This window comes from Emydura macquarii, unplaced genomic scaffold, assembly GCF_026122565.2.
Source record: "Emydura macquarii macquarii isolate MOO-44397 ecotype Brisbane River unplaced genomic scaffold, CSIRO-AGI_Emac_v2 contig_1027, whole genome shotgun sequence".
Taxonomy (NCBI): Eukaryota; Metazoa; Chordata; order Testudines; family Chelidae; genus Emydura; species Emydura macquarii.
The window spans coordinates 17567680-17591499 of NW_027131164.1; the positions used below are offsets into that span (position 1 = coordinate 17567680).

A 23820-nucleotide genomic window follows, 5' to 3' on the forward strand; every position below is an offset into this window, starting at 1 on the left:
TCTAAGAAGGAAAGTTTAAGTGCTAAAGACCATGCACACAATACATTTAAGTTTCATGCTTTTTCCTACTTACTAGTCCTGATGGAGAAATCTTCTGAATATTGTGTTTAATGAGGTATACTAATAAACACCAGTGAAAAATATTTATTCAGGTTATTGACAGTAGCTGAAATAAAGTGCTACAGTATGGTTTACAAAAGCAAACTCCACAGTTACAGTTTATCTAAACAAAACAAGCTATAGAACAGATCACGACTCAGATTAGACAATCCCAAAACCAAAAACAGCAGTGGGCTTCAGCCAATGACCTATTTGCAATGTACATGAAAAAATACAAACAAGAATAATTCTGAGCTAAAGAGACAGTAATATCTCTAGAAAGAAGTTAGTCTGATTTATCTACTGAGTAAGTAGAGTCACTGTATTTACTAGAATATAACTATTCTGCACCAGCTACCCATGCTTTGCCTATGTATGAAAATGTTTCATCAACTGCATGTGGGCCTGTTGGTGGATAGTTGTATTGAATCACAACTCTTTCATCCCCCAAGGTTTGTCTGAAGCTTCTGTCCTGTAGAGCTTAGGAACTCACAGGACTAAGATGCACACTAGGATTCTCACATATCATTTGTCCTTTAAGATGCCAAATTCTGCAGGATGAACTCTTCAGACCCATGGAGCTTCTGAGTTTGGAAGGAGCACAGCTGCATAATTGACTAACATTGGGGAAAACAGGCAGGTCCTTTCCAATAAGGAGAGCCAGACCAACAGACTTAAAGAAATCTCATGTAAGTAGGCAGAAGTAGGAGTTGAAGCCATGAGAGTAGATGAATTCAGCCATAATTAATGAATACAGGAGTAAGACGAGGGAACCAGGGATAAAAATCTGCAGAGAGTGACGAAGGGGGGGGATGAGATACTGAAGAGAGGATAGAATAGAAGCAGGGGAGTGCAGTGAAGAAACCCCTAAAGTGGGTAGTAAATGATGTTGAAGGTGTGTTAGACAAATGTAAGAGGAAAAGAACAGTAAAAAGACTTTCACACTAGCGCAGAAAGAGGTAACTAGTAAAAGTGATAAGAAGAGTGTATGTCAAGTTGAGAAGATAGAAACCAGAGTATATGGATTCTAAGAGAAAATTAAATCAGAAGTAGTTCAGGCAATGAGAATACATTTCAAGAAGCTTGGAAAAAAGGGGAAGGAAGAAGGTGGGACAGTAGTTGAAGAAACAAGTACAGTCAAGGGAGCACGTTTAAGATTGGGATAATCATGACATATGTTTAGACAATAGGGGATAGAGAGTAGAACGGGAGAAAGGGTGAAGAAAGTTAGTATTTGGAAAGTAATGGGATCAAAGCATCAGACAGATGGATTAGAAAAAGGGAGATCTCAGACACAGGGTGAAGGGGGCGATGTCAGGCAGGGCTGGTTGCAGAGAAAATGAGAGTTCTTGTAAGGTTCTGACAACTTTCTCCTTGAAGAAACTGGTAAGATGCTGAGCAAAAAGGAGGAAGTGGAGAGATGGTTTTAGAGGGTGTCAAATCCAGAGGAAAGCCATTGGGGGTGTGGCATAAGACTAGACAAGAGAGGAAGTAGAGCTGTTTAGCACAGTAGATGGTGTAGTTGAAGGAAGAGACTGAGTGAATTTGGAGTATAGAAAGTCCACTTTTTCATTAGATTTGCTCTATAGGCACTCAATAGTACAGGAGCTGGAACAAAGGAAGCAATTTTGATAGGGGAACCAGGTATGCAGAGTGATGAAGTATGCATCCATAGTGATGTATGCCAGAGTCCTGGTTCGTGCTGCACGCATTTCCTAAGATGATCCAGATTGCTAGATATGAGCATGAGTAGGTAGTTTAAGGGCCGTATCTCACCAAATGATAAATGCCAGAGCTTAAAATGATGGGTTAAACATAAGGAAACAGTAGTTTCCTAGTTTCCGAAAAAACCCTAACTGGGTAAAACTTTTCTTGCAGGGGGGAGATGGATGTAATACACAGGCAGTTACTGTACCCACTTTGGGATGGGGAAGGTCTTATCAGAAAATATTTTGGTTTGTTAACAAATTGCATAACAAGAGAAATCACTTGTTAGAAAACTGGCCTAGAATCATCTGGTTGTAATGCCTGCCATTATCCACAGGTAACCCTAACACAAACAAGTGAAAGAGCAAAGTTTTGAAACCAGCTGGAAAATCTATATAAGTAACTATTGCTAGAAGCTAAACTAAACTTTCCCCAAACTATATGCCAACAATGGGAACTCTAGGGCCTTGTCTACATTACAAAATTAGGACCAAGTAAGTCACCTGGTCATCAACTATTTGTGCCTGTGTCTGCATTCAAATTTGTCTCTGGTCGTTGTAAACACTTTGTTACAGTGATGCAGTAAAACTACCTCCCCAAACAGCTTTGAGACATGGTCAGCCTACTGAGGTCGAAACAGTGGGAGTATAGACACTGCACCATCTTTGTCAACCCTACAAGTCCTCCCTCAGCTGTGCCACAATGCCCCATTCCATGTGATGTGACCACTGTGGTCACAGTTGTAAACTACCCCCCAGGCATGATGGAGACCAGAAGCCACCTTTGCACGATGCCCCCCCCCCCCCCCCAAAAAAAAACCAAAAAACAAAAAAAAAAAACGCTCTTTGTATTTTTGAAATGCCTTTTCCTGATTGCCCAAGTTGGTGAGTACACCTAGCATCTCTCTCTTTTTGTGTGCAACTGCTTAGCTGACCATGTTGGCTGCATACACCAGACTCACAGGAGTAAGACAGGAGGTGTTGGATCTCTTGGACCTGTGGGTAGAAGAGGCTGTGCAAGCAGAGCTATGAACAAGCCATAGAAATATGAACATTTATAAAAAGATTACATGGGGGATGCAGGCAAAGGGATCAGAAGCAGTGCCATGTGAAAGCAAAGGAACTGTGCCAGGCATATATCAAGGTGAGAAAGACCAACAATCAATCTGGTGTTGAGCCACAGACCTGCCGCTTTTACAGCAAGCTGGATGCCATATGTAGCAGACGTCCCACCAGCATTCCACGCACTACTTTAGATTCCTCAGTGGAGTCTGAGAGAGAGACCTCTGCCATGAACAGCAAGGAGGACTAGGAAGGAGACAAAGTGTGTGTCCATGCTGCAAACCTGGACCTGTTTGAGACTTTACCACAGTCTTGCCAGTCCCACCAGCTGAGCACAGACGAGCCCAATGAAGGGGAAGGGAACTTGGGTAAGTTTGCACATGCATCTTCCCTTATGTTTACATTTAAAATTACTGCCTGGCCCATAGCTAAGTTAACAAGACACATGTATCGACTTTTCATTGGTTTAATCATATGAGAAGAGGAAGCAGTACAATAAACAGAGGCAGAGGTGGTATCTGCTTTTTATTCCCCTGGTGGGTTACGTGTAGGAGGCATGTGGTGCAGTTTGTTTATATACTAGGGATGTCTCTTGTACCTTCCTGAGAGAGCTCAATGAAACTTCCATGGAAATACTCTGCAATCCTCTCCCAAAGATTTCTAGGAATGGATGCCTTATTTCTTCCTCTGTGGTAGGACACTTTCCTATGCTACTCTGCAATGAGTTCAACTGGCACCATTGCAGTAAACGGACTAGTGACATAAGGACTTGGGCAGCTTTGGGATACCAGTAACTTTCTGTGACTGTTACCCTAATATCAGCTAAAATCAACATACCTATTGAAAATAGCGCCAATAGTCACTATGCGGTGGGCTTGTACCCATGAAATAGGGACCAAAATGTTGTTGTTACATGCACCTGAAATTCCTCTCCCACTGCCACTCCTACCCCTGTACCCAGGAACTCCAAAACTGAAGTGTCCATAAGCATGTCTTTTTAAAGGTTTTTATAGGAATAAGGAAAGGGAATTTTGAAACTTATCTTTCTCTTTCCATTGTATCTGTAAATCCAATGGTATATTGGTAAGATTTTATCAGCAGCTGTTGCTGTTGTGCCCTTAACGGATGCCCCCTTCAGAACTGCGGAATGCCTAACCCTGATGATGAGAAAAGAGGACTAGGGAGAACATGTTCAGGGAGATCCTGCAATTCAGTGCTACATTGGACTGCGAACAAAGGGCCTGCAGAGCCGACATGCCAGATGGAAAAGAAGAAGAAGAAAAATGCCAACAGAAGAAAGGCCCAGGAGTTCCAGCAGGAAAAGGAGAGATATGCTCTAGGATATGATGGGGCTTCTTAGACATCAGCAAGCCAAATGCTGCAGACCCTGGTTGACGTACAGATCCAAAAATCACAGGCTCCCCACCCTTTGCAGTCCTTAGAGAACTTCATGGTAGCCCATCAATACACCCCAACAAACCACGTGGCATCATGGGCTGCAACCTTACCCTTATCCCTCAACACCAGGAGAAAGCAAGGAAAACCATACACTTACCTGAGAGAACCACAATTGCTGTATGTGTAGCCACAACAGACTACTTTGTGCATTGAACTGGACAGAAATGTTTTCTGCCTCGCCAGTTTTAAAATTCCATTCTGTTCATTTATGTTAAAAGTTTGTATTCCATTGTCTAGTGTTTCTTTCACATTCTTTTTCTGCACTGCTTTTGCCATCCAATAAATTTCTATTTTTTGCAAATAAAATGTTCTAGTTGCAACACACATTGCAGAATGCATAGCAGTATTCAAAGCACCCACGAGACTCAGGTTCAAGAAAACACTTAGTTGTATTTATAAATGTACAAGAAGCACTGCATAATTCATAGCTTAAGTAAAATACACTGTCATAAATGTATAATAATTCACAACATAATTCCTAACAGCATCCAAAACTTCAGGCCTGGAGAACAGAATGCTACTGTGGCTGACGGTTCAATTATTCTTTCAAAGCCTCTCTTAACTGTATAGTTCCGCACTGAGCTTTGTGTAAGGGCCCTTATGTCTGGCTGTTCAAAGTCAGCAGACAGTCATTCCACCGCCACCCTGGTGGTGACTTTTCTCCCTTTGCCTCACAGATATTATGCAGGACAAAACAGGGAGCAATAACCATTAGAATATTTTTCTCACTGAGATCCAATGTAGTGAGTAAACACTGCTGGGGTCCCTTCAATCTTCCAAAAGCACATTCATCTGTTATTCTACATCTGCTGAGATGACCAGTATATGACTTCCTGATCCAGGACAGCTAGGAGTAGATAGGTCTTCCAGAATCACTACTGGCGTTTCAGTATTGCCCATGGTAATCCACTAGGGGAAAAGAATGTCCCTGCTTATAGCTTTCTGAACAGTCCTTAAAGATGTGAATGTCATGCAGCTTCCCTGACTAGCCCCCATTAATGTCGATGAAGCAGCAATGCTTGCATAACTATGGAAACATAGCCCTTTCTGTTGATGTATTCTGTGGCCAGGTGAGTTGGTGCCAAAATAGGGATACGTGTGCCATCTATTACCCAGTCACAGTTCATAAACACCATTGCTGCAAATCCATCAACTATGTCCTTCATATTGCTGAGAGTCACAATCCTGAATAGCAGGAGACAGTTTAATGGCTCTGCACACTGGCATGGCAGTAGCCCCCACTGTGGATATTCCAACTCCAAAATGATTTTCCACAGACTGGTAGCAATCTGGTATTGCAAGCTTTCACAGTGCAGTCACCATTCCCTTTTCCACTGCCAATGCAGCGCTCAGTCTGGTGTCCATGCACTGGAGGGCTGGGGCAGGTTGGCACACAGAACCAGAAATGTGGCTTTTCCTATTTGAAGATTCTGCAACCACTTCTCATCATCCCAAACCTGCATTACAATGCAATCCCATCTATCAGTGCTTGTTTCTCAAGACCAGACACAGCACTTCGCTATCTTCAACTGCTCTGTGAACATTACCAACAACCTTGAATTGTTTTTTTACTGTCCCAATCTATCCTCAGAGACATGGTCATGTCTCCCATTGTTGCAGCTCTGTAAATACCAGAAGATCATTGCAACGTTCATGAGACTAGTGCAGAGGCCTGCACGCTCCATGCTTCTGTCAAAGATAGCGGAGACTGAAAAGTGCCACATGGGTTTGTAGATTTTTTTTAAAAGGTGCAAAAATTATGGGATGTATATGGTATTATGGGATGGAGAAAATTGCACACTGGGAAGTTGACCCTTAGCTCCCAGAGATCCATGGGTTAGTCATTTCTATCCCACAACGCATTGTGAAAATTTCCTAAAAGATATAGTGCCGGACAGAGACACGTGGCACACTGGGATACCTACTCAGGGTTCACTGCAGTTTGCATTGACACAGCCACTCCTGGTGAATACGTGCAGCACCAATGCAAGCAGCCAAGTGTGTATGCCCATGAGCGATATACAGACTCAATGGCTGTATGCTGACATAATTTATGTCAGGCAATGATTATAATATAGATATGGCCTAAAAATCTGTTTCTCTAGTAATTTGGTTAATCCGCTTGGCATTGACAGATTTATCAATAGATTTCAGTTAGCTTTCATAGTACATTTAATTTTTAATGTGTGTTTTTCAGACAGATCTATTGCATAGAAAATGCACATGGACAGCTGGTACGGGACCTAGACTTTAATCCCAATAAACAGTACTACCTGGCTAGTTGCGGAGATGACTGCAAGGTGAAATTCTGGGATACTAGAAATGTCAGTGAGCCAGTGAAGACACTAGAGGAGCATTCCCACTGGTAGAATAAATTATCTGCATGCTGTTTTGTGGGTGGATGGTTTATGTAATTTATTTTGCTAATTATTTTACTGTTTAAAAACAATGCAAGCTAGCTGTGTTTATGCTATTGTGAGTCGTCATTTTTTCTGCATGGTGGAATGGTTTTAATATGTGACTACTGTATAATTTGTAAATTAAGGGTTGGGGAATATTAGTCTAGTTTCTTGTAAGGTGTTTTCAATACTGTATGAAGGGTGTGATTCTAGGCTGTATCTCTAAGAGGCACAGCATAGGGAGAAGGGGCAAAGGTGGCTTTTAAGACATCTCTGTGCCCTCTGAGTTCTGGGTTGCTTTGCGGCCCTGGAAATAATTTAGACAGCCCTTGGGCTGTCTCAGTTATAGCAGCCTCCCTGGGCTGCCTTATGGCAGTTGCATTGCCCAGCATCTCCACAGTGCTACATGCTGCAGCCGCCATCCATGCAATTGTTTCTCACCCCTCCCCCCAGCACATGCAAAGGGGGTCCTTAGATCAGTTTGTGCCCTGTGATAGTATTCTCCCTTGGCCAGATCCAAGACTTTGTGAGTCCCTTTACACCATTCTGGCCCCTCTGCATAATACGAAGGAGCCAAAGCAAGGTGAGAATTTCACATTTAGTTTTTAAAAATTACTAAAGAGATTCCATTTTTGAAAGTTTATGTAGTAATACTTTTGTAGTCAAGAGAAGCTGAGCACTTCATATTGGAATTTGGGCTGCAGAATCACTTGCAACATAAATCTGGACCCCGCAGCCTCTTTGACAGTAGCTTGAAGTGTAAATTAACAGAAGCAATGTTTATACTTGTTCAGAAGATTAAAACAAAAATAGAACAAAAGAAAATCATAAGGTAATTGGTATTAGCTTAATTCATAAAATGTAAACGTTAGTGAAATCTAATCCTTTTGATTTAGAAAGTATTTTAACAGTTCATTGTGGTAATGTGAGATTTTATTTAATGTAGCAGTTTATTTCTAGTCCATATTTTGCTTTTAGGGAACCTTACTATATTTAGAATTTTTAGAATGTCTGTTTGATATACAGAAAAATAAGCAGATATTTACTCTTGTGGAATTATATTAGGATTTGTTGTGCCATCCTCCCTCCCCCACCTGCAACCTGTTTGCTGAATTTTAAAGATATGCCCTTGGAAAATCAAATTTACATGGAAGTTTATAGCCCATGAAGACAGCAAAAAACAGTCTCTAGAATGAGGGTGTCAGATTCTAACCCATACTTATAGATTCTAAGACCAGAAAGGACCATTATGATCATCTAGTCTAACTTCCTGTATAGCACAGGTCATAGAATTTCTCCAAAATAATTCCTAGAGCGTAATCCATTTTACAGATTAGATTACTTTTAAATTATTTGTTCACATTTAAATTGAAATTATGTATTTAAATAGTGCAGTATATTTACTTGCAGACTCTGTGGAATAGACTCTAATATGTTTATCATTTACATATTATAGGGTATGGAATGTGCGATACAATCATTCTCATGACCAGTTAGTCCTTTCGGGCAGCAGTGATAGCAGAGTCATTCTGTCTAATATGGTATCAATTTCTTCTGAACCCTTTGGACATCTGGTAGATGATGATGAGCTTAGTGACCAAGAGGATCACCATCAAGAGGAGAAGTATGAAATGTATTGATTTTCATGCAAACTTTTATAGTATGAGGTGTTTTTTATTTTAAGAACTAACATGATGTATTTTTTACTGACTTCAGGATTTTTGTATACACACCTTTCAGGTATGTTGTACTTTTCAATTTAATCTACTACACTCAGAGTCTTGGATGGGATGCACATTTCTAAAACTAATTGGCAGAGTTGCTTTTCACTGGTATAAGTGGGAAGGGACACTGAACGCCTGACCCAAAGCCAAAGTCAATGGAAAGATTCCCACTAACCTCAGCCCTGAGCCCTAAGCCCACATTTAATAATATATATGACATGAGAGTTGAAAGTCTTCTGCTTTAAATCAATTTTCCTCTTAATTCTTTCTTCCTTAATAATCTTTTCAGGAAGCTACAGTTAAACTTCCCCACATAGTCATGAAAAGAAAAATGAAAACATATTTAAAATAATACCAACATTAATTTCAGTCTTAATTTAACTGATGGGCTCTACTAGAAAATATATTAATGTATCTCTGTACTTAAGGGTTTTTTAAGTTATTTTCAACTATAGGTAAGGAATAACCCACATCATGGTGATCATTTGTAAATGTATATTCACTCCACTCGGGTGTGTAAAGAGGCTAGACACATCAGAAGTTATTTTACTAAAAATATTACTTAAAAATGTTGTGTAACTAAAATGCACTTGCTTTTTGTGTCCTTTTTTCTTATGGGAAAAAGCCTATATTTTCATTATCGCTTTTAATATTAATAGTTTAAACCCTTTAATTTTTAATACTTGGAAAACTACTTTGGCAGCCTAAAACTAGAGGGAAAAATGCTCATTCTCCAACCTCTACTTTTGCATATAAATATTTTGCTCATACATATATATGTGCCTGTTCTTTGCACATATAAACACCTCATATGCACTGAACACGTTCTAAAATATGTGCCCACACAAGTGTTCTTAATTTATGCTAGTGTCCAGAAAATGATCTGGGTGCTTTATAGTGAAAATAGAAAGACATGGTTCCTGCCCTAAATCACTGAACAATAGGGTCAGATGGGGGTGAGAAAAGAAAAGAGTTGCAGCAATAAGATCATACAGTACTCATTTGTGCTACATGCACATCTGAGTTATACATCTATATTAGATTTTTATCTCTATATTGAGTAACAAATACAAGTCACAGGAGGCTCCTCACCTTTGCTCCAGCTGATGTTGAGCTCCTGGCCTTATTTGTTCTGCCAGTGGAACAGTTGTTATTTCCATGCCAAGAAAGGAAGGTGTTACCCCATAGTACTCATTGAATACTGGGTTGGAAAGAATATCTTCCGGAGCAGTTGGCAGTTTATCTGGCTGGAAAGTCATAGCAAAGGTTTAATCTGGAATGTTGCCCACTGTCTAGTAATAAATAAGTATTGTTGATGTACCTAAAGCGCAGCTCTATAACCACATTGTCCTTGTGATTCTCTGTGAATGGTCTATGCATTGGCGCACAATCCCTACAGTTAGGTAGACTCTGTAGTTCCCTGTGGATTGGAATCCAGAAAATACAGTGTAAATAAATACTGCATCCTGTGGGGAAGGGAAGGGAGGACTGGGCAGGGTTAAAACAAACAATAAGGTGCAGCTAAGTAATGGTATCTAAGCAGTACTCCTGATACCAGGCATTTATTAGTTTATCCAGAGAGATTCTAATTTCTGTCAACCTCCAGTACCGCACAGTTTACTGCTTACTAGGACAAGGAATGGAGAAACTAATAATATGCAAAACAAATATAGGAAACTTGATACATATTTTACTTTGGCCACTAGAAACATTAACCACATCACAAATGACTTGCACAGTGATGGAATGGAACATTTTCCTGTTCTTATAGAACACTCCATGCTCACAGCACAAGAGTGCCATCAGTAAGCCCCAGAACCAGTGGGATATAGACTGTTTTCATAGAGCTTTCCCATAACTTCATTTTTGTGCTTCCTGTCTTGATGAGGGCAGTTAATACAACGACTAATCTATTTGACAAGGGTAGTCAAATGTCTGTATACAGATGCAAGTTTTAGACTCATTTCTAATAACTAGTTCTCTGAAAGGATCCCTTTGTTAAGAAGTCTTACGTAGCGGGTTACTTTAGCCAGCTTGGATATAGTGTGCCTTCACTGTGTTTGCCTTTTGAGATCTTCTCATGCGTTCAGGATTGTTTGTCACACCTATATCTGTTGAACATTTGCATCTCAGTTATATGGAGAAGCTAACCCCCTCATCAGGAAATCTTCTAATGGGGCTGTGATTGGCGTCTGTATCATTCACTGAGCCATTGGAGGCCCTCTTGCTTTCTTCTCTCCTGAGTTTAGCATTCATGTGAACTCGAAGTATAGAATCATAGATATGTAGGGCTGGAAGGGACCTTAAGAGGCCATCCCCTGCGCATAGGCAGGACCAAGCATACCTAGTCCATCCTTGATAGGTGTTTGTCCAACCTGTTCTTAAAAACCTGCAGTGATAGGGATTCCACAACCTGTCTTGGAAGCCTACTGCAGACCTTAATTGCCTTTATAGTTAGAAAGCTTTTCCTAATATCTAACCTAAATCTTCTTTGCAGCACATTAAGCCGATTATTTCTTGTCCTACCTTCAATGGACATGAAAAACAATTTATCACAATCTTCTTTATAACAGCCCTTAGCATATTTGAAACCTGTTATAAGGTCATCCCTCAGTCTTTTTCTCTGAAGATTAAACATCCCCATTTTACTTTTCCTCATTGGTTGGGTTTTCCATTTTTGTTGATCTGCTCTGGACTCTACCCAGTTTATCCACATCTTTCTTAATGTGTGGTGCCCAGAATTGGACACAGTATTCCTGCTGAGTACAGCAGGACTGTTGCCTTCTGTGTCTTACATATGACACTCCTATTAATGCTACATTGCAGAATGATATTAGCCTTTTTAGCAGCTGCATCACATTGTTGACTTGTATTGAATTTCTGATCCACTATAACCCCCATATCTTTTTCTAAAATCTTCTAAATCTTTTTTCCCTTTTATAGATGTATTGTTACAAATAACTATAATGTGGCTAACTAATCCTGAACTGTGCAACCATGAAGGTTTATACACAGGGCTCAGAACTACCTTCTCCCAAATTCTTGCTCATTTTATAATTAAGCTTGTCAGGTTCTTCTTGGAGTGCTTGCTCATGTCCATTCACAATTAAGTGTATGTGCGCCACACACACTGGTGCCGAAAATTTTCCCCCAGTAGTATCCGTTGGACCGGCTCTAGCGCCCTCTGCCGTGGCACACGTATTCACCCATATATAGGGCGCTGCCATCACCCCTCTCTCTCAGTTCCTTCTTACCACCTGTGACCGTGCTGGAACGGTCCCTTGCTTCTGCAAGTTTGCTTCCAACATGTTTTTTTTTCTCATTGTCTCAAGTGTATATAGTTAGTTTATTCATTGTTACATGTCAGTCTATAGAGAGAGTGTTAGTTTAATGTTTGACCCAGGGACGGGCATGCCCTAGTCTCTGGGTTTTAAACCCTGCACTTCATGTAAGAAGCTTATGCCCATGAATGACCCGCACCAGAACTGTTTGAAGTGTTTAGGAGAGACTCATATGCAGGAGAGGTGCAAAATCTGTAAAAGTTTCCGACCTCATACCAAGAAGGATCAGGACATTAGAGTAAGGGTCTTTTGGTGGAATCAGAACTCAGGACGGCATCAGAACTGGGCCGGTCGGACTTGGTGCAAAGTACATCAGCTTTGGTACGGAGCGCTCCCCCAGCACCATAATCTTTCCAGCACTGATCGCTATCTCCGGTGCCGAAAGAAAGACCAAAGAAGATGCACTCTGGATGGGAACGCTCACCAGTGCCAAAGAGGGATAAGAAGATTGCGGAATTCTAGGCGAGACCTGTGTCGGGCTGCCTGTCCTTGCAAATCCTAGGGGGATCATCACCCATCCAGGTTTTGACCCCCGTCCCAGTCCTGCCACTGAATCCTGGGAATGGCAAGGGTCTTCGGCACCTAAATGTGCCTACTACACTGGAGGCATTCCAGGCCATGAAGGACCTCTTGGTGATCCCCTTACCCCCAGTGTCCCGGGAACAGAGGCCTCTGCACCAGAACCAAGCTCCTACTCATTCGGCCACGGGCTCATCTAGGGGACAGCCTGCAATGAGACCTCCACAGTGGTTCCCGTCACCATCTCCAACTTGCCAACAATCGCTGGACCTGTGGCAATGGTCCCCAGAGCCACGCTATGGGAGGTCGGGCTCTTGATGCTTGTTTCTGGATCCTCAGCACTGATCCCCAGAACATCACTGGTCCCCACAGCCCTGGCACCAGTCCTTGGATTCCCGACGTAGATCTCTGGAATCCCGACTCTGCTTGCTGAGTCCATCTAAGAACCCCAAAGGCAAAAGCTGGTCATGGGATAGCCAGCACCCAGGCTCTGAGCACTGCTCCCCAGCACTGCGACACCAGCACACTCAATATGGCAGAGAGGGGCAAGTGGCTTTGGCACCATTGTGATCCCCAAGGAAAAGTTCCTTGGACTCTGAGGCAGAGGAGGTGGTCCTGCCAACAGGGCAGTCTTCAACCATGACCGTGGGCTTCCCCATTATGCCCCCAGCTTGGCCTCACTTGGACTATCTGCTCCACCTAAACCAAGAAGGTTTAGCCAGTCCTGTCAGTTAAAGCACCTGATGGCCATATTGACTTTTCATCCACTAATGCAGGGCAGAACAGTCTTCTCGCATGAAATGACAGCCACATTCCACAGAGGCCTGGAAAGGCTCTTTCTGCTGGTGCGAGACCCAGTCCGTCAATGGGACCTTAACCTGGTCTTATCCAGGCTCACTGGACCACCCTTTGAGCCCTTAGTGTTCTGTTCTCTTATGCACCTCTCCTGGAAGGTCACGTTTTTGTTGGCGATTACATCAGTGAGGCAAGTCTCGGAGATTAGGGCTCTGACCTCTGAACCCCCTTACATGGTTTTTTACAAGGACAAAGTCCAACTCTGACCACACCCGGTTATCCTACCAAAGATGATATCTCAATTCCATATCAACCAGGCTATTTTCCTACCAATCTTCTTTCCGAAGCCTCATTGTTCCAACGAGGAGAAGTGACTCCATACCCTTGATGTCAGGAGAGCTCTCGCTTTCTACATTGATCAGACTAGACGCTTCCGTTGATCCTCGCAACTCTTTGTTGTGGTTGCTGAACGGATGAAAGGACTTCTGTTGTCGTTCCACAGAATTTCATCCTGGATCACAGCCTGCATCCAAGCTTGCTATGAGCAGGTGAGAATAACACCTCCAGCATCACTGACAGCCCACTCGACAAGGGCTCAGGCATCATCAGCGGCCTTCCTGGCTCAGATCCCAATCAACGATATCTATATAGCCACAGCCTATTCTTCCATGCATACCTTCATTTCCCACTACGCCATTACACATCAGGTCAGGGACGATGCTGGCTTTGGCAAAGCAGTGTTCAGTCAGCATGTCTATGAACTCCTACCCACCTCCGGGGATACTGCTAGTAAGTCACCTAATTGCAAATGGACATGAGCAAGCACTCGAAGAAGAAAGAAAACTTATTTGCCTTTGTAACTGTTGCTCTTCAAGATGTGTTGCTCTCATGTCCATTCCACAACCCTCCCTTCTTCCCCTTAGTCGGAGTCCAGCAACAAGGAATTGAGAGGGAGGGGGCCGGCAACACCCTATATACAGGTGCATATGTGCTGCGGCACAGGGCGCTAGAGCTGGCCCTATGGGTATCACTATGGGAAAAAGTTCTGGCACGGGTGCATATGGTACACATACGCCTAATTGGGAATGGACATGGGCAACATATCTCGAAGAAAAACAGTCACGAAGGTAAGTAAACATTCTTTTTCAGTAATACACTCCTACTTTCAAGAGTTTATGTAATAAATACAATCCTTATGAACTCTAGATCACATACCTCCCCAAATGCCTGTGTGAAAAAAATAGGTCTTGCACCATTCCCAGAAAGTTAACAATTTCAGGCTTCAATGGGGAGCAGTATACAGTCATTAGATTCCCTCATGGAAGCTGTAGAATTAGAGGAGGGTATCTGATTCGGAGGACAGGAAGGCAGAAAACAATTAGAAAAGGAATGAGTTCAGATCTGCAACCTTATAAAGGCCTCCAATGCCCCATATGGTTTGTAAGGTCCATCATTTTTCCTGCACTGAGCTATTCTTCAATCTTTTTCAAAACATAAAGGAATCCCCAGTCAAATAATATTAATCTGGAGTTAAATTTGAGTGGCTTTTATTATTAAAGTTTTTTAATATGATTTAAGGCTTGTCTACATGAACATTTAGTTATCAGGAAACTGGGGTGTGAATCTACCTCAGACTAACTGGTCTGCTTTAACTGTCCATGCAGACCCACTAAAGCGCATTATCAGTTCATTAATGGACTTTAATCTACTCCTGTTTCAAATAGGACTTTCAAAATCTACCCCTGTTTGAAAGAGGACTTTAATCTACCCCTCTTTCAAAAAGTGGAGGTTAAATCCTATTGAGGAAAATAGAAAAGAGAATGAACTCTGACAAATGAAGTGTAAAAATATAATTAGGAAAGCCAAAAAAGAATTTGAAGAACAGCTAGCCAAAGATGCAAAAAAGTAACAGCAAAAATATTTTTAAGTACATCAGAAGCAGGAAGTTTGCTAAACAACCAGTGGAGCCACTGGACAATCGAGTTGCTAAAGGAGCACTCAGGGAAGATAAAGTTATTGTGGAGAAACTAAATGAATTATTTGCATCAGTCTTCATGGCTGAGGATGTGAGGGAGATTCCCAAAACTGAGCCAGTCTTTTTAGGTGATAAATCTGAGGAATTGTCCCAGATTGACGTGTCATTGGAGGATGTTTTGGAACAAATTGGTTGATTAAAAGTAATAAGTCACCAGGACCAGATGGTATCTCCTCAAGAGTTTTGAAGGAACTCAAATGTGAAATTGCAGAACTATTAACTGTGGTATGTAACCTATCATTTAAATCAACTTCTGTACCAGATGATTGGAGGATAGCTAATGTGATGCCAATTTTTAAAAAAGACTCCAGAGGTGATCCCGGCAATTACAGGCCGGTAAGCCTAACTTCAGTACCAGGCAAATGGGTTGAAACTATAGTAAAGAACAGAATTATCAGACACATAGATGAATATGATTCATTGGGGAAGAGTCTACATGGTTTTGTAAAGGAAAATCATGCCTCCAATCTAATAGAATTATTTGCGGGGGCCAACAAGCATATAGACAGGGGTGATCCATTGGATATAGTGTACTTAGATTTTCAGAAAGCTTTTGACAAGGTTCTTAACCAAAGGCTCTTAAGCAAAGTAAGCAGTCATGGGATAAGAGGGGAGGTCCTCTCCTGGATCAGTAACTGGTTAAAAGATAGGAAACAAAGGGTAGGAATAAATGGGCAGTTTTCAAAATGGAGAGAAGTAAATAGTGGTGTCCCCCAAGGGTCTGTACTGGATTCAGTACTGTTCAACATATTCATAAATGATCTGGAAAAAGGGGTAAACAGTGAGGTGGCAAAATTTGCAGATGATACAAAACTACTCAAGATAGTTAATTCCAAAGCAGACTGCGAAGACTTACAAAGGGATCTCACAAAACTGGATGACTGGGCAACAAAATGGCAGATGAAATTCAATGTTGATAAATGCAAAGTAATGCACATTGGAAAACATGAACAGTTGGGATTATATAAAATGATAGGGTCTAAATTAACTGTTACCAATTAAGAAAGAGATCTTGGAGTCGTTGTGGATAGTTCTCTAAAAACGTCCACTGAATGTGCAGCAGCAATAAAAAAAAACTAACAATGTTGAGAATCATTAGGCAAGAGATAGGTAATAAGTCAGAAAATATTATATTTCCTCTTTATAAATCCATGGTACACCCACATCTCAAATACTGCATGCAGATCTGTTCGCCCCATCTCAAAAAAGATATATTGGAATTGGAAAAGGTATAGAAAGGGCGACTAAAATGATTAGGGGTATGGCTTTTACATGAGGAGAGATTTCCCTTGAGGAGAGATTAATAAGATTGAGACTTTTCAGGTTGGAAAAAAGAGGAGTAAGGGGGGATATGATAGAGGTCTATAAAATTGTGACTGGTGTGGAGAAAGTAAATAAGGAAGTGTTATTTACTCCTCATGACACAAAACTAAGTGTCAGCAAATGAAATTAATAGGCAGCAGGTTTAAAACGAACAAACGGAAGTATTTCTTCACATAATGCACAGTCAACCTGTGGAACTACTTGCCAGAGGATGTTGTGAATCCCAAGACCATAACAGTGTTCAAAAAAGAACTAGATAAGTTCATGGAGGATAGGTCCATCAATGGCTATTAGCCAGGATAGACAGGGATTGCTGTTTGCCAGAGGCTGGAAATGACAGAGGGGATGAATCACTTGATGATTACCTGTTCTGTTCATTCCCTCTGAAGTACTTGGTATTGGCCACTGTTGGAAGACAGCATACTGGGCTAGGTGGACTATGGGTCTGATCCAGTATGGTGTTCACATGTTTTTATGACTAGATCAAGCACAGTAGCAAATCAGTGGAGTGTGTCAGCAGGGTCCACATAGACTGTTAGTCCATAGCAGACTAGTGCAAGGTAGAGTAACACTCCCTTGCCGCAAAATAAATGTGCACGTAGACAAGCCACTGAATAATTTTTGGGAGGCTGTTTAACTTAGAATTCTAGGCTTTGTAATTATTTTAATGTAAACATAAATTAGGTAAAAGCTTCAGTTTCAACAGCACTGCCAAACATCATAATGAAAATGGAAGTTTGTATATTATACATTCAATGTATTATATTTAAACAGCAAAGCTATGATACAAACTGCCACAAACAGATACATGGGTGTCAAAAGCTTAGATTTGCTTTATGCTCTGGTAGTACAACACTACTGAATGCTTCATGTAAGTAACATAAAACATCACTTACAGCATTTAAAAAATAATCATTGATGCATACAGATACAGAGAAACCTGTACAAGAGGCAATTCTTATTAGTAATTTCATTTCTGAGAAGAAAGCTCCAAAGTATCTTGAAATGTATTGATTATAATTTTGCTCTCTCTTTATTATGTGATCAGATACTACAGTAATGAGTGCAGTATAAAAACCTATATTGAACAGAAACCACTGAATTATGAAACCACCTTCTGTAAGCAACCAGGTTAAATCCCTTGAATACTAGCTTAAATTAGGTTTTACTGTACATATACTATAAGGTCTAATATAAGATGTGTATTTACCAATTATTTAATTGTTAGCAAAGTTGGACCAACACTGAGTGCTTTTTAAAATCCTACGTTGTATGTGCTCCCTTTACAGAGATCACCTTTTTCTATGCCACTTTATCAGTCACTGTCCCTCTAACTAGGTCTGCAGACTTGAAGATTCACTTTTTACTGTCCAAAGTTTTAGTTGTTTTTTTGGATCAGTCTAAATTCTCTTTCAACTATAATGCAAACCCTCTGGGTTGTTTTTTCTATGTATTTATGGTTTTTAGACACTGATCCACATTTCAATAAAATCAAAACTTCATTTTTAGGAAGTCCTAAATTTCTCAGGTGATAGTCAAAAATTTTATTCAATAATCTGTTTCATAGCCAAATGCTTTCTCTCTCTTTATTACATCCTCAAGTACCCTTTCATTGTGTTTCTTCTTGGTGTCTTCCTTCCCTGTTATAGTTCTGCATCACCTAATACTTTTCCTCCTCAGTTTTAAATATTGCTCTTTTGAGAAACTATCGTAATTATTTATCCTAATGTCATTGGAATTAATTTCCTTCAGTTTCAAAATATTGTCATTCATGTTTGCTGAATTGCCCCAGTCTTAAGGGTACCAGGAAAATGGCAGTGTTTGTAAAAAAAAAAAAAAAAAAAAAAAAAAAAAAAAAAAAAAGTCTCTAAAAGGAAGTTTTCAGAGGCAAAATGCCATAGTGCAGTGTTGTATTATTCCATTTCTCCTTTTGACACACTGGCAATCAGATAGGATTTACGAAACTCAGGAAAACTGTAGGTAAAGCTCATGGATGTCAAGATAGTATTAATAGCTGAGGAAGGGTATGTCTGTTTTTCATTAAGTGCTTCAAGCTCCAAGCTGCCGCAGAGATCTAGGGAGCAACACCCCTGATCTATCCCAACTGCTAAGAAGGGCGAGCATCTTGACTTATTGCAAAGGAAGGTCTTTTCTTCTTCTAGCCTCCAGTTCAGGATAGCCAATTGCCAAGCATTACTGGTGAAGTGCGACTTCCCAAACTATTCAAAATTCGTAGAATTTGACAGTCTCCCACAGCAGGACACAGCTTGTTTCCAGGCTTTCATACAAGAAATCAAAATGGTTGCCAGGACCGCTCTCCAATCAGCGGTAGATGGAGCTGATACATCTTCCAGGGCAATGGCTACTGCCTGCCATTGTGATGCGGGGAGTCATGCTTCATATTTCAGGGCTTTCTATGGAGTTCCAGAATACCCTTTGATGAGATTTATCCATCTTCTGATTAAACAGGTATGTATTTATACACTTTAAAGGACTCTAGCACCGCCTTCCATTCCCTGGGAATATACACACTTGCCCTGAAGAAGAAAATTCCACCAGCAACAAGACAAGCCCAGGCCAATGGCTCAACATTTCTTCCATCAGAGAGACCTTATGAGAGAGACCCCGTAAGAGGCAGAGACTCAAGACCCACTGCCCTACACCTTCTTCAGTGGGTACCAGTCCCAGCCCTTGGCTAAAAGTTATTTTAGACAGGAACTTGAGAGCTGCAAGCCACTGGGTCCAATACCTCCCAGCTCCCCCGCACTCTTTGGGGGATGTCTAGCACTCTTTTTGAACACCTGGAGTGCAATAACAGACAGACGGGTGCTCAGCATCATCCATTCCAGTTGTACAATAGTTTGCATCCCTACCCCCTTCAAAACCACCTTCCCCACTCCCTCTCGGGGGGCTATTCCCAGGAGAATGTTCTCAGACAAGAAGTGGAATCTCTATCTAAATGAGGAACGATAGAGCAGGTTCCTCTTCAGTAACAAGGAGGGGCTTTTACTCAACATATTTCCTAGTCCCCAAAAAGACAGGCTTGCAAAATGTTTTTCCTGTTCATTCAAAGTCACTAAGCCCTTATGACGTTAGAGAATATCATGAGCATGTTTTACATCAACAAATAGGAGCAAGATCCACTCCTCTGTATGCAGAAGCAGTCAGTCTCAGGAACTGGTGCATTGGCAATCAGGTTACCCTGTTGGCAGGTAGACTTTTCCTGCCAGGAAACCAGAATGTATTAGCAGACTTTCTCAGCAGTTACTAAGTGGTCGATCATGAGTGGGAGCTTCAGAACTCTATGATAAACAATATTTTTGCTCTGTGGGAGAACCCCACCAGGGACCTGTTCACGTCCCAAACAAACAGGAAGTGTAACATATACTGTTCCTCAGAGGAATCTTGGGTTGCCATTCACAAGGCATTGCTCTATTCTTTTCATTGTCAGATCATCTGAAGTATGCTTTCCCTCTACTACCACTCTTGCCTCAAATTTTGCACAAGATTCGGCAGGACAATGCATGAGTTATGCTCGTTGCTCCCGACTGGCACACACAGTTTTGATTCCTGAGCCCTTCTATACATGTCACCTTGGACACTGATCGTTATTCCTGTTTCCTGATCTTCTGACTCAAGGGAACACCAAAATCAGGCATCCCAACCCACAATTTCTTCATCTCAGAGCCTGGTTTTTGGGCGGGCATGGTCCTTAAAGCAATCATGTTCTGAAGCTGTACAAAACATCCTGTTGTAGAGCATTCTTTATGATCAGTGTAAAGCTACCAGTGAGACATGGTATGCCCGATTTACAGATCAATAAGGTTTAATGTTTAAAGATTTCTTAGATGGTTCAATACAAAGCCAAAAATTATCTACAAAATATCATATTCACTAGACCCAAAGAGTTGTGTTCACTCAAGATGTTGTATACAGGAACGACTTGCTTCAGGAGCTCTGCCAGTGGATCAGGCTGACAGCGTCTCATGCGAAATCAGGTGGCGATGAAGCGCGCCCCCTTGCCTGCGTGGTGGCTTTTTAGACTTTTTAGACTTGTTCTTTCATTTGCTTATCTTGGCTGACGTTCTTATATCCTTCACTTTCCCTATACTACAAACTACATATTTATGTTCTTACTATGATAATTGGAGCAAAACAACATCTGCCAGTGTAAGAGGTGGTGAGAAAGAACATGCCTTAATGTAAAATGTATAAACTCTTGTCTTTGTTCATCTTTATCTATATAGAACTATAAATTAACAAACTATTTGCTGTGTTGTACAAAACCCACACTATTTACTGTCTGCTATAGTGCGCAGAAACTGAGATACCACAAGGTTACTCAGCACTCTATTGGTCTCTGCCAATTGTAAAAAGCAGTCAGGCTGCTGAGGCTAGGCCTCAAACACTGGTCAAGCAACTCACCAGTGGTCAGGCAACACAGACCAAGGTAGGCTTCCAACACATCCTTTCTAACAGTATTCCATTAGTAAATGTTACCTTGCCAAGTGGAAGTGTTTCTCTGTCTGGGCACATCAGACATATTTCTCCAGAAGCCACAGATGTTCCTTTCATTTGGGACTTCTTTCCTTGAACACAGCAAGTTTGTCAGCCAGGTCCCTATGGGTTCATTTGTCAGCAATCAAAGCATACCATCTGCCTTCACAGGGATACCTGATCTTTGCACACCCTCTAAGTAGCAGATTCTGGAGAGGCCTAATCATATCCTTTACACCTATTTAAAAAAAAAAAAAAAGATTCTTCAGTGGGACTTGAACCTTGTTCTCTGAGTACTCACTAAGCCTCCTTTTGAACCTTCGTTTCTTGCTCCATGAAGGATTCCTGGTAGCCATTCTATCCACTTAACTCTGTTCTTCCCAAAACCTTATGCATCCTCAGAAGAAAGGAGGTTCCATTCCCTCAACATTAGGCAAGCCTTAGCCTCTTACCTGCAGAGGATGAAAACAATTAATAAATCCCCTAGACTCTAGCAGTAGAAGGAGAGGCAGTTGGACTGTCCTGCCCTTTATCATAGAATCATGAATCATAGAATATTAGAGTTGGAAGGGACCTCAGGAGATCATCTAGTCCAAACCCTGCTCAAAGCAGGACTAACCTCAGCTATATCATCCCAGCCAGGGCTTTGTCAAGCCGCAGCTTAAAAACCTCTAAAGATGGAGATTCCACCACCTCCCTAGATAACCCATTCCAGTGCTTCACCACCCTCCTAGTGAAAAACTTTTTCCTAATGTCCAACCTAGACCTCCCCCCCTCCACCACCTCCCTAGATAACCCATTCCAGTGCTTCACCACCTTCCTAGTGAAAAACTTTTTCCTAATGTCCAACCTAGACCTCCCCCCCATTGCTCCTTGTTCTGTAATCTGCCACCACCAAGAACAGCCTAGCCCCATCCTCCCTGGAACCCCCTTTCACGTAGTTAATGGCTGCTATCAAATCCTCCCTCATTCTTCTCTTTTGCAGACTAAATAAGCCCAGTTTCCTTAGCTTTTCCTCATAAGTCCTGTGCTCCAGCCCCCTAATCATTTTTGTTGCCCTCCGCTGAACTCTCTCCAACTTGTCTACATCCTTTTTGTAGTGGGAGGCCCAAAACTGGACACAATACTCTAAATGCGGCCTTACCAATGCCGAATAAAGGGGAATAATCACTTCCCGTGACCTGCTGGCAATGCTCCTCCTAATGCAGCCCAATATGCTATTAGCCTTCTTGACAACGAGGGCACACTGCTGACTCATATCCAGCTTCTTATCCACTGTTACCCCCAGGTCCTTTTCTGCAGAGCTGCTGCCTAGCTCGTCGGTCCCCAGTCTGTAGCTGTGCATGGGATTCTTCCTTCCTAAGTGGAGGACTCTGCACTTTTCTTTGTTGAACCTCATTAGATTGCTTTTGGCCCAATCCTCCAGTTTGTTTAGGTCCTTCTGTATCCTATCCCTCCCTTCCAGTGTATCTACCACTCCCCCCATCTTAGTGTCATCCGCAAACTTGCTGAGGGTGCAATCTACCCCATCTTCCAGATCTTTAATGAAGATGTTGAACAAAACCGGCCCCAGGACCGACCCCTGGGGCACTCCACTTGTGATTGGTTGCCAGCTAGACATGGAGCCATTGATCACTAATCGTTGAGCTCTATGCTCTAGCCAGTTCTCTATCCATTTTATAGTCCATTCATCCAACCCATACTTCTTTAACTTGCTGATAAGAATACTGTGAGAGACAGTATCAAAAGCTTTGCTAAAGTCAAGGTATATCACATCCATCGCCTTCCCTACATCCACAGAACCAGTCACCTCATCATAGAAAGCAATCAGGTTGGTCAAGCATGATTTTCCCTTGTTGAATCCGTGTTGACTGTTCCTGATCACCTTCCTCTCTTCTAAGTGCCTTAAAATAGATTCCTTAAGAACCTGCTCCATGATTTTTCCAAGGATTGAAGTGAGGCTGACCGGTCTGTAGTTCCCCGGATCCTCTTTCCTCCCTTTTTTGAAGATGGGCACTATATTTGCTTTTTTCCAGTCCTCAGGGACCTCCCCCTGTTGCCACAAGCTTTCAAAGATAATAGCCAATGGCTGTGAAATCACCTCAGCCAACTCCCTCAGCACTCTCGGGTGCATTGCATCCGGCCCCATGGACTTGTGTATGTCCAATCCTTCTAAATAGTCTTGGACCAGTTCCTTCAGCACTGCGGGATGTTCGCCTCCTTCCCATTCTGTGCCACCCAGTGAAGCAGTCTGGGAGCTGATCTTGTCTGTGAAGACAGAGGCAAAAAAGGCATTGAGTACCTCAGCTTTCTAAACATCCTCTGTCACTAGGTTGCCTCCCTCATTCTCTAAGGGGCCCACACTTTCCCTAATCTTCCTCTTGTTGGCAACATACCTGTAGAAACCCTTCTTGTTCCCCTTCACATCCCTTGCTAGCTGCAACTCCAATTGTGCTTTGGTCTTCCTGATTTCATTCCTGCGTGTTCGAGCAGTGTTTTTATAATTCTCCCTAGTCATCTGACCAAGCTTTCACTTCTTGTAAGCTTCTTTTTTGTGTTTAAGCTCACCAAAGACTTCTTTGTTAAGCCAAGCTGGACGCATACCATATTTGCTATTCTTTCTGCACATCGGGATGGTTTGCTCCTGTGCCCTCAATAAGGTCTCTTTAAAATACAGCCAGCTCTCTTGGATTCCTTTCCGCCTCATATTAGCCTCCCAGGGAATCCTACCCATCAGTTCCCTGAGGGAGTCAAAGTCCGCTTTTTTGAAGTCCATGGTCCGTATCCTGCTGTTCTCCTTTCTTCCTTTTGTCAGGATCCTGAACTCGACCATCTCATGGTCACTGATGCCTAGGTTGCCAC

At 41.8% G+C, this 23820-nt stretch overlaps 1 protein-coding gene across 2 annotated transcripts in view; it reads left to right on the forward strand.

The window, feature by feature from the left end:
• The window catches only part of EIPR1 (EARP complex and GARP complex interacting protein 1), a 155536-nt gene that overhangs the window by 126088 nt on the left and 5628 nt on the right, over window positions 1-23820 (forward strand). Inside the window, exons 7-9 of one of the 2 annotated variants that reach the window (XM_067544832.1) lie at window positions 6523-6690; window positions 8181-8348; window positions 8441-8464. In XM_067544832.1, the coding sequence (XP_067400933.1) occupies window positions 6523-6690; window positions 8181-8348; window positions 8441-8464 (360 nt within the window). The remainder of the gene's footprint in view (window positions 1-6522; window positions 6691-8180; window positions 8349-8440; window positions 8465-23820) is intronic. The other variant, XM_067544833.1, reaches the window with a different exon arrangement.